Source organism: Emiliania huxleyi (assembly GCF_000372725.1).
Source record: "Emiliania huxleyi CCMP1516 chromosome Unknown EMIHUscaffold_136, whole genome shotgun sequence".
Taxonomy (NCBI): domain Eukaryota; phylum Haptophyta; order Isochrysidales; family Noelaerhabdaceae; genus Emiliania; species Emiliania huxleyi.
In genome coordinates, this window is record NW_005201231.1 from 144,063 (window position 1) to 154,871 (window position 10,809).

The 10,809-nt window shown below is 65.3% G+C and overlaps 1 protein-coding gene across 1 annotated transcript; it reads right to left on the bottom strand.

Moving 5' to 3' along the window:
• Positions 1–9,132: 9,132 nt before the first annotated feature.
• On the bottom strand, positions 9,133–10,520 carry EMIHUDRAFT_467307 (hypothetical protein; the record flags this gene model as incomplete). Its single annotated transcript, XM_005788316.1, has 2 exons — positions 9,666–10,520; positions 9,133–9,489 (listed from the first exon to the last, which is right to left on the bottom strand). Exons 1-2 carry the CDS (start codon positions 10,491–10,493, stop codon positions 9,133–9,135), a joined length of 1,185 nt encoding a protein of 394 aa, XP_005788373.1. The 5' UTR covers positions 10,494–10,520.
• Between the last annotated feature and the right edge of the window lie 289 nt (positions 10,521–10,809).

The following is a 10,809-nucleotide window of genomic DNA, read 5'->3' on the forward strand; positions in this document are numbered from 1 at the left end:
TGTCACCGCTGCCGCCGCCGACATCACCAGCGCCGCCTCCTCCGTCGGTGACGGTGCCGGTGCCGTCGGCGTGGACGTAGCACTCGCCAGCAGCTCGAGTGCGCACTCATCAAGCAGTCGTGCATAGCCGCGGCACGCGTGGTCGTCGATGTGCGACGTCAGCGGCGCATCTGGCCGAATCCGCAGCAGCTCCGTAGGAGATCGCTGGATCGCACCCGGAAGCGCCCGGAACTCGCCGACCGGATCGTACGTCGGGATGGCGTTGGAGATGGAAAGCAGCACCCGACCCCTGCCAAAGCGGCGCGCTAGATCGACCATCTTCTCGGCATTCGGCTTGAACAGGGAGCGCGGCACAATATCGTTGCCCGCCACGTAGGTCGAGAAGCGCTGGCTTGCCGCCTGCACAATCTCGGGCGGGCCTCCGGCGACGGTCACGAGCGGTGCACCAAATCCGACAACGCCGGCGACCCGCTGCGAGAGAGTCGGCGCAACCATGTAGAAGGCGCACATGGCGTACGCGCCTCCGAGCGAGTGGCCGGAGAAGTAGAGCGGCAGAGCGCCGGCATCTGTCGTCGAGCGGGCGACCGCGGACTCCACAGCCTCGATGTGCGATCGCAAGTTGCCAGAGATGCCGGCGTGGAGTTTCAGCCCGCCGCCGGCCTCGCGAGACACACACGCAGCGTCAACCAGCCACTCGGTCGGGGCCTCGGTGCCCTTGAAGACGAGAGCCACAAAGTCGCCGTCGGCGCGGCCTGCGGTACGGAAGACTGCCCACTGCGGCACCTTCCAGGTGCCGCCGCCAGCAGAGCTGAAGTGCAGCACCTCCACCTGCTCGTCGACTCTCGAGTTGTCGGCACTCTTCAAGAAGAGCACCTCACCCGTGTCGTGTCGAGAGTATACCTCGTCGCTCAGCCGAGCCAGGAGCGCGTGCCGTGCGATCTCCTGCGCTGCAGCCGTGGGACGAGGAGCGCCACGCGGGGGCTGCGGGCGGCTTGATGGCGCTCGTAGCGTCTGAGTCGCCTCGAGCTCCGAGCCATGGCGCCGGAGCTCAGTCGTCAGGACCGATGCCAGAAAGGCGTAGCTGTCTGTGGTTTGCCTTTGGGTATCCTCCCGTCGCTCACGCGCCGCTTCCTCTGAGGGATCGGCCAGCTGCAGATCGATGTCGAGCCATCGTTTGGCACTCGATTTCAGCCGTCGCACGCGAGCACCAAGGCGCACAATGTCGATCTCTGCACCATCCGAGACCATATTGCCGCTGAGGCGGTCCAGCAACGCGACAGCATCCGACAGCAGTACCTGTCCTTGCTCGCCGGCGGCACGGATGTTAGCCCGGGAAGGCTGCAGCTGATCGGGGGGCAGGCTGGCTGCTGCCTCGATGCCATCGACCCAGCTATTGAGTTGACTGACAACAGCTGCTCTCACCTGCCGCCTCCAGGCCTCCAGCTGGCGACGAAGACCGCGCTCAAAGTCTTGGATCCACCCGCTCTTCGCCTCCTCGCACAGTCGCATCCATTCCGCAGGCAGGTTGCGTCCGGCCTCGGCCTGGTAGGCTGAGCAACCAGCGTCGTATACCTTCTTTATCTCCGTTGCCAGTTCCATAAACGGTGCCCGCGCAATGCCGCCGCCGGCAACCGTGGCCACAATGAGGGGCGCCACGCCGAAAGCGATTTTCGGGAGCACAGCTTTTGCAACAGCGGCCACCAAGTTTCTCTCGACGTTAGGCGTCGTGATACTTGAGGGCACGTTGGTGACCGACGGCGTTTGCAGCTGCGAAGACGAAAGCAGCAGCGAGTGGACGGAGCCGGGAAAGTGCTTTCGAAGCAGCTCGGCCAGCTGCTCACCTGCACGCTCGAGATGGTCTCGCATCTTATTTGCCGCCCCCTCCCATGCTTGGTGAGGGGCAAGCGTCTGCTGCAACTCGGCAAAGCGCTGCTGCAGGCGAGCTGAGAGCTGGTCGACGGTGGATCCCCCGGCACACATCTTCTGAAGCTCGAGGACCAGCTCCGTCAGCCCCTCCTGCATCCGCGTGGCAGACTCTGCGATCGCGTCGGAGCACTCGGACTGCATCGCGTTTAGCGCCGCATCGAGAGTCCCCTTAGCTGCCACGGAGGTGCGTTGCACGTCGGCACGCCACTCTGGATCATCCGCGTTTGGCCTGACTCCACTCAGCAAGCCGTCCTGGTCGAGGAGCATGCCAAGCAGCTGAGATAGGTGCTGCGCCAGCTCCTCGCAAACCCTCGCAGCACGTCGTCTGGCCGCGTCGCGCATGACTAGCTCGTCGACGGCATCCCAAAAGGCGTCGATCCCGGACAGGCGGCGCAGCGTTTCGCGAGCAGTCGACTCGTCCTCGTCGGACGGCAGACCCGCAATATCAAGCGCAGCGCGCACTCGCGCAACACGCGGATCGCTCGAGAGGTCGAACCAGGAGGCAGATACGAAGTGGACATCCGACGCTTGGAAGCCGGCCCGAACAAAGATGCGCCGCGCGTCCGCCATGCTCGCCTCCATGAGTGTTTGCAGGCTTTGGTCAGAGTGGTCGTCCTCATCGAGCGCCTTGTACTCCGCGTCGAGCTTGGTAATGACGATAATTGGCTGGTGGCCGCTGGCCTTTATTTGCCGCAACGCCTCTTGGAGCGGCTCGAGGCTGAGGTCGGTGAAGGAGGCGACGACGATGGGCACGTCGCATTTGCGCAAGTGGCGCTCTGCGATGGCGCGTCGGCTCTCGTCGGCCCCAAGCCCAGGAGCGTCGATGATGTTGTACGGCTTGCAGCCGACCTTTGCCGTGACGCCGACCGCGATGTGATCAACTACGCTAGCAAGGGCCTTGATGCTCGCACCATCGTTGCCATGGACGCGAGCCCACGCGCTGACCTCCTCCTCTGAAAGTCGCAGCGTCGGAGGCGACTCCTGCTCGCTCCCATCCGGCCAAAGCGAGCAGCCAGCGAGGACGTATTCCCTGGCGAGCGCGAGCGTCTCCTCGTCAAGGAACTCGCGCACCTTCTCCGGGAGCAAATCGCGCAGCGTCGAGTCCAACTCAGCGACGGCGCTCCAGTGGAAATGCAATTCAGCGCCCTTGCTGCCGCCACCGACGTCGATTTTGATCAGGTGCGCGGTGCACTCCTTAGAGGAGACAGGCAGCATATTTTTCAGCGACGGGTAGCCTGTCTGCAGCAGCCTGCTCTTGCCAACGCTGTACACGCCGTAGACCATCAGCTCGAACTTTTCGTTCTGCAAAATACGCTCGAGGCTGCGAAGCTCGCTCAGGATGCGGGCGGGAGCCGAGTCGACCGCGCCGCCTGCGCAGTGCTTTGTCGCCACCTCGGCCACCGCCACACCGCCACGCACGATTTGCAGCAGATTCTCTTGGTCATGCCTAGCCGCACGAGCCTCGAGCTCCTCAATGCGGTCGGCGGCGCGCTGCATGCTCTGCAAAAGTAATGGCTGCCACGGGTGTCCATCGCGAAGCAGCCGGCTTTGGGCCGCGTGCTCCCAGACCCAGCGCGCCGCCTTGACGAGCTCCGCAGCCTCCTTCGTGTCAAGCTCGCATATCCCAACAAAGAGCAGGGCTGCAGCATCGCAGAGCCAGTCACCAGAGTCAATGGGCTCAGGCAGGGCGGCTGGCACGGTGCATCTTAGCAGCTCCCCCACCGCCATCCCCAATGCGGCGTCGTGATCGCGCTCGCACCGAAGAATCGCGTGAATCGCGTTCGCGATTGCACCCAAGACGGCTGGCCAACGCAGGGACGCGTCCGTCGCGCCAAGCAGAATGGCCAGCGTGCCGTCGCTAGCGAGGCTGGCCAGCGCACGCTGCGCGGCAGCAAAGCCCGCCATGGCTGCGGCGACCAGTGCAAAGCCGGCGGCCGACGCGAGCACCGCGGGCGGCGAGCAAGCGGCACTGATCCGTACCGAGCGAGCGAGAAGACCAGCAGCATCGGAGGCGTCGGAGCTGGCCGCATCGGCGGGGTAGCCTCGCGTGTATGCGTGGCTCAGCACGAAGGCGGCGCGAACTCGCAGATGCTCGGGCGTCGTCGTTTGCATCAGACCGACGAGACGGGCGTGGATCAGGTCCGGGTAGTTCTCAAACGGGCCGCTGCGAACGAGGAAGCTGGCTTCGAGTGCCGCGAGAGCGGCCGCAACCCACTCAATTGCGTCCTCAGACCATCCATCGGGCGACCAGTAAGCGCTGGCTTGCGTCAAGCACGAGAGAAGCGGCGCGAGAACGTCAGATGGCAAATCAGGGCTCTCAGCGACTGCCGTTAGCGCCGCCCAACTGAGCAGCATGTTATGCGGGTCGAGTAGGCCGCTCAGCGCCACAAGCGCCTTGTTCGCGCCAGGGCCATTGCTCGCGATGGTCGACAGCAGCACGTTGGGGGCAGGGCGGCCGTTGAGCGCGCGCAACAGCTTTGTGTCACGTAGCAAGGCTGCTGCACGGTCAAGTTCGCTGGAGGGAACGCCTGCATCCCGTGCGGCGGCGAGGGCAGCCTCGATCTTTGCAGGGTCGGGTCGAGAGGAGAAGAGCGAGGGCTTCTGGCTGCTAAGCAGGGACTGCCAGGCGAGGGCGAGGACCTTGTGCTCAGCGTGCGCTTTGAGCATGTCGAGAAGAACGGTAGGAATGGACTGGCCTGACTCGTCGATGATGAAGCGGAGCGCGTCGACCTGGCCCTTTCGAGCGGCCCAATGCGCTGGCGTGACGCCGTGCGCAGTCGCAGCCGTCAGCGCCTCGCTGCCGCACTGCTCGGCGAGGAAGCGGAGCACGTCGACATGGCCATCGACAGCGGCCCAGTGCGCTGGCGTGTGGCCGTCCGCAGCCGCAGCCGTCAGCGCCTCTCTGCCGCACTGCTCGGCGAGGAAGCGGAGCACGTCGACGTCGCCATTGCTAGCGGCGCCGTGCGCTGGCGTGGCGCCGTCCGCATTCGCAACCGTCAGCGCCTCGCTGCCGCACTGCTTGGCGAGGAAGCGGAGCACGTCGACATGGCCATCGACAGCGGCCCAGTGCGCTGGCGTGGCGCCGTCCGCAGCCGCAGCCGTCAGCGCCTCGCTGCCGCACTGCTCGGCGAGGAAGCGGAGCACGTCGACCTGGCCATTGTCAGCGGCGAGGTGCGCTGGCGTGACGCCGTTCGCATTCGCAGCGCTCAGCACCTCTGGCCCGCACTGCTCGGCGAGAGAGCGGAGAGCGTCGACGTGGCCGTTCGCAGTGGCGGCATGAGCCGGCGTGCCGCCATTCGCCCTCGCAGCCGTCAGCAGCTCTCGCCCGCACTGCTCGAAGAGATAGCGGAGCGTGTCGACATGGCCGTTGAGTGCGGCGGCGTGAGCTGGCGTGCTGCCGTTCGCCGTCGTGGCCGTCAGCACCTCTGGACCGCAGTATTCGGAGAGGAAGCGGAGCGCGTCGACGTAACCACCGAGCGCGGCGGTGTGAGCGGGCGTCACACCGTCCGCCATCGCAGTCCGCGCCTCGGAGAGCGCAGCTATCAGCGCCTCGGTACCGCACTGATCGATAAGGAAGCTGAGCACATCGGCGTGGCTACTCGCAGCGGCGGCGTGTGCCGGTGTGCTGCCGTCTGCCGACGCTGCCGTCAGCACCTTGCTGCCGCACTGTTCAGCGAGCGAGCGCAGTGCATCGACATCGCCACCAATAGCAGCTGTCGTCACTCGTCCTGTTTGCTCAGGAACATCCATTCAACGTAGCTCTTTGAGCACCAAAAGGATCAGGCAGCGTCTTGCCCTGCTCTCCTTTGTCACGCTGAACCCAGGCGTCTTCTTCGCTGTATTCACAGCCTTGTTATTGAGAAGAAAATGCCTCCTCTGGCTCTGTGCGCTGGCCTGTGAGAGGTTCACAGCACGCCCCTAGGAAACCTAGATTCACAGCCTCGGCAGCGCGCTGCGCGGCGCGGCGCTCGCGCCGCTTCTGTGCCGAGAGCGGCATGATGGTTCGCCAGCTGAAGCTCGAGACTCCTCGGGTCCGCGAGTTCCTCCGGTCACGGGGATAAACTGCCGGCAACGCGAGGCCCTTATATCTTTAGATATGAACTCGCAGAAGACATGGATGGAGAAGTCGCGGCGTCCGTGCCGCAGAGCATGCAGAGCGAGAGCGAGGAGAAGAGCATGGAGAAGCCGAAAACCCAGAGGGCACCTATTCCATCGGCGGCGGCATCGCGGTCACCGCCAGCTCACTGGTCACCGCTGCTCCTTGCGCTCGGAGTGCTCAGCCACGCCAGGCTTGGACGGCAGAGGCGCACTGCAGTGAGGTCAAGCTGGGGTGGACACTTCACCAAACAAAAAGGTGGTCGTGAAGCACTAATGCGCTTCGTAATTGCAAGCCAGACGAGCCCGGGCTGGACGCCATCACCACCAGAGAGTCAGCCGATTTCGGCGACATCCTGAAAGTGTCGGGCGGAGGCTCAGAGGACTCTCACGGAGCGGACGCAAGGTACGCATTCAAGGCCATTTCCTGGATGCATCGGGCGGCTCGCTGGCGGCCTCGGTACGTCGGTCTCGCCGACGACGACGCCTACGTTTTCCCGAGCCGCGTCCTCGGTGACTTGAGCTTCCTGCATCACTTGGACGTGAAGGACGTTGTGTACGGCCGCTTTGAATGGAGCTGTTACATGAGGGATACTGGGCATGCTAATGCCTGCTGGGGAAGGGATGCCTTCGGCAGCACCTTCGCCTGGCGGCACGCAACGGGCGTGAATGAGGATGTCTGGCCGGGGCGCCTCGATGCGGGGGTTCGTGTGCGCGCGCGTGGCGAGGCGCGCATGATTGCTCAGCTGCAGCGCCACAAGCGAAGCTTCTCACCGCCGTTTCCATTCCTGCGAGGCCCACTGATGGTGTGGTCGGCCTCTGTGGCCGCTGCGCTTGCTGGCGCCGACAACGACATGGCCAGAGAGCAGAAGCACGCACGAGCGCTCTTCAAGCAACCACAGCCGCCGAAGCGCCTTCTGGTCGACATCTTCTTTGGCCACCTCCTAGCGGTCGTTGTGCCAAACAGCGGAGCGGCAGCGGCCGCCGACTTTGCACGCTCCCACGACGAGGCCCAGAAGCACGCGGTGGCCGTGGACGACAGCGCGCCCAAGCGCCAACTTGACCAAGCAACGATGGAGGCGGCCGCACCCAAGTTTGCAAGGAATACAGGTGGAGGTCCGTGCGAGCGGTCGCAAGTACAGAGCACAAGATCGTGAGTTCTTAAATTCTCGAGGTTTCCCGGGGCCCTTTCGGGGGGCAAACCCTGCCCGCCCCCCCCTAGAAGCCCAGGTAAGTAAACGTAAGGGCTAAGGCCCAGGCGTTGCCTCTCTAAGCACTAAGTTTGCATCTATGTTCTTACATTTTTTTGGGGTTTTTTTAGTTTGGGGCAACGTTCTGCTGCCTCTGTGCGCCGCTGGTGTCGTCGCTGAGGCAAGTGATAGTTACAAAGCGGAAAGGAAACTTTTGCCACGTACGCGCGCGCGCACACACCTCTCAGTCTATCGGGGCCACGGCCATCCGAGAGGTCCGCGGCTACTGACCCTACTGCGCGAGCAAAAGGTCTGCTGTTTCAATCGACGTCTTCAAGCACGGCAGTGCCATGGCCGGCGCTACATCAAGGCAGCGAGAGGAAGGTACCGAGCCGTCGCCATCGGCGCCACCGCCTCCCACGCATCCAACGCAGGGTCGTACCGCTCCACCGAGCTGAGGTCGTCGTCGTGTTCGAAGCCACCCACAGCGTACAGCTTGCCCTCGAGCACCGCCACGGCGTGACCTTCCCGCATACTCGCCATCGACGCCACCGGGTCCCACGCGTTCGTCGCCGGATCGTACCGCTCCACCGAGCTGAGGCTGCCGAGGTTGTACCCGCCCACAGCGTACAGCTTGCCGTCGAGCACCGCCACGCCATGGTCACTCCGCGCCGCCGCCATCGGCGCCACCGCCTCCCACGCGTTCGTCGCGGGATCGTACCGCTCGACCGAGCTGAGGTTGAAGTTGTTGCAGCCGGCCACCGCGTACAGCTTGCCGTCGAGCACCGTCACGGCGAGGGTCGTCCTCAGTGTGTTCATCTGCGCCACCGCCTCCCACGCATTGGCCGCCGGATCGTACCGCTCGACCGCGGTGAGGACGCCCTCTCCGTTGCAGAAGCCGCCCACAGCGTACAGCTTGCCGTCGAGCACCGCCACGGCGTGATTGTCGCGTGGTGTCGCCATCGGCGCCACCGCCTCCCATGCATTCGTAGCAAAGTCGTACCGCTCCACCGCGTTGGAAGTTGCATCACCAGCCTCATTCCTGCCGCCCGCCGCGTAGAGCTTGCCATCGAGCATCGCCGTGCCGAAATACTTTCGTGTCGTTGGCATCGGCGCCACAGCCTCCTCCTCCCACTCATTCGTGGACGGGTCGTACCGCTCCAGCGAGTTGACAAGCTCGCCGTCGCTGTCGTGGCCGCCAATCACGAGCATGCGCGGCCTCTCGCGCTTCTTCAGCGTCTCCTTCCAGCCGCGGCGCCACGCGCGGCACGTCCCCTTGACGGCGTGATCCTTGGTCGGCAGCTGGGCGAGGATGTGCGGGGCGAGGTCCGGCGAGAGGAGGACCTCGGAGAGCACCCACTCGGGCTGCTCCACGAGCCGTGCGGCGTGCTCCTCCGCCACGCGCAGCGCGGCGGCGCTCGCGCCCGCCTGCGCCTCGATGATGGCGCACAGCTGTTCTGGTGAGAGGCCCGCGACGCGCGCGCCGATGCGGTGGGAGGCCATCGGCGCGGGCGCGCTGAAGTGGGTGGGAGGCCAAACACCTGGGGTGGGTGGGGGTGGGGGGGTGGCAAGAAAGAGGTAGGACTCTGACCTGTTCCGACCTTGATCAGACCGAAGCTAGTGACTAAGGCATCAGAAGGCGGGAGGAGTCCAGACTCCAGTCTGAGAGCCATACCGCATTAGAGCCCGGGCAAGAGCGCATGCGAGAGTGACCAGCGCGCTGCCAAGGAGCGCTCCAGGCTGTCTCGGAGAGAAAAGGTTGTAGAGAGAGAGTGAGAGAGTGTCATAAGAGACTTCTCGGTCTGAACTGACCGCTTTGTCTCGGCTGAGTGATTTGTTTGATGCGTCGGCGGACCGTCGGTTGTGACTGTGGTCTGTGCCCGTGTGCCCACGAATAAAACTTTAAAAAAAGACGAGCTATCTATACGCCGGCGCGGTGTTTGGCTTCGGACACGACGCGCACAACCTCGTCGAGCGTTGCGCTCGTCTTGAGGGACTTCGTCTCGCTGTGCGCCTGCGCGGCCCCAAAGCCGGCGCCGCGCAGCAGCGGCAGCAGCGCGGCGAGCGGCGGCTGGCGCAGACCCCGCTTGGCGAGCGCGCGCTGCACCTCCCCGAGGTGGTAGAAGAGGAGGGCGCCTTTCGCCTCCGCCTCCGCCTCCTCCAGGAAGGAGCCGAGCAGCCGGTCCGGCTCGCTCCAGCCGCGTGCCGCCGCGTCGCCTCGCATCCCCGCCACGAATTCGGCGTCGTGCATCGGCCCGACCCACATCGGGCCCATCACCTGCGACCGAGGGAGTGAGTGGTGCAGACCTGCACCGCGCAGCCGCCCTCGCCCACACGTCACTCCCCAAGACCTGCGGCGCCTCCCTCGGCGCCTCGCCCCTCTCTGAGCAGCAGCTGCACGGCGGCGCGAGAGAGGCGGCGTCCCCAAGCCGCGTCGAGGGCACACGCCAACACCTCGCCGCAACTCGGGCAGCGAGCGACGTGCGAGAGCGCCGCGAAGCCCGAGGCGGGCGGCCGCTTCGCCGCGTCGAGCCGCATCATCACGCGGAACGTGGAGGAGGGGCGGTGGAAGAAGCTGAAGACGGGCGAAGCGGTGAGGTGCCTCGCCGCCGCCTCACGCGCCGCCGTGCCGACGAGCAGCCGCAGGCCCGCCTCGTTGCAGCCAGGGAACTTGTGCGTGACAGCGGCGTACCCGGCTGCTGCCTGGTGCGGGTTGCTGCCGCTGGTGGTCAGCGAGTCAGTGGCGCACAGGTAGACGAGGCCGCCCGTCCTGCACGCCCACCACGCCTCTGCGGCGTGCGGCTGGCCCGTGCCAAACGCGTCGGCGTCCACAAGGTCGTACAGCGACCCGTCCAGCCGCGAGCGCATGTAGACGTCGACGGCGTCGTCGGCGGTGACGCGTGCGCGGCCGGCCGAGAGGAGCGGCTCGAGGTTGGCGCGGAGCGGGTGCTCTCCGAACATGCGCTCGTTCGCGTGCACAAAGCTCGCGTTTGCCTCGTGAGAGTAGCGGAGAGCCCGCACGCCGGAGCCGGACATGGCGTCGAGGACGCGAGGCGCGCGCTGGTGCTGCCGGCCGTGCGCCGCGAGGGCGAGCACGCCGAGGTCGCGGATGATCCGCGAGGCAGGCCGGTAGAAGAGAGGCGCGCCGCCGCCCTGCTGCAGCCGAAACGAGACGGAGCGCTCGCGGCACTCTTCGGCACAGGCGACTGATCGGGAGCGGCGCCGGCCCGCCAGCGGCAGCGCGGCTCCTCGGCCGGCGGCGGCGGACGCAGGAGCGACCATTGGCGGAGGAGCTCTTGAGAGTCAAGGGCGGCACTCTAGGGAGGTCGAGGAGGCGGCGGGGCGGCGATGTGATGCTCTCGAGGTCTCTTGGGCCCTCTCCTCTCGAGGTAGTTCTCGGCCAGGTTTGCATGGTATTTTGTCGATTTCCTCAATTTTGCCTCAGATTTTGCCCCAGACCAGCTCTCAGACTCAGGGAAACTCGCGAGTTTCCAGAATGGAGCACCAAACACCCTCTGTTTTCTTTCCCTGGAAATTTCCGGAAACGCAAAGTGCTGCTGCTGGGGACCCTCTCTCTGTTTTCCTTTTTGTTTTCCGG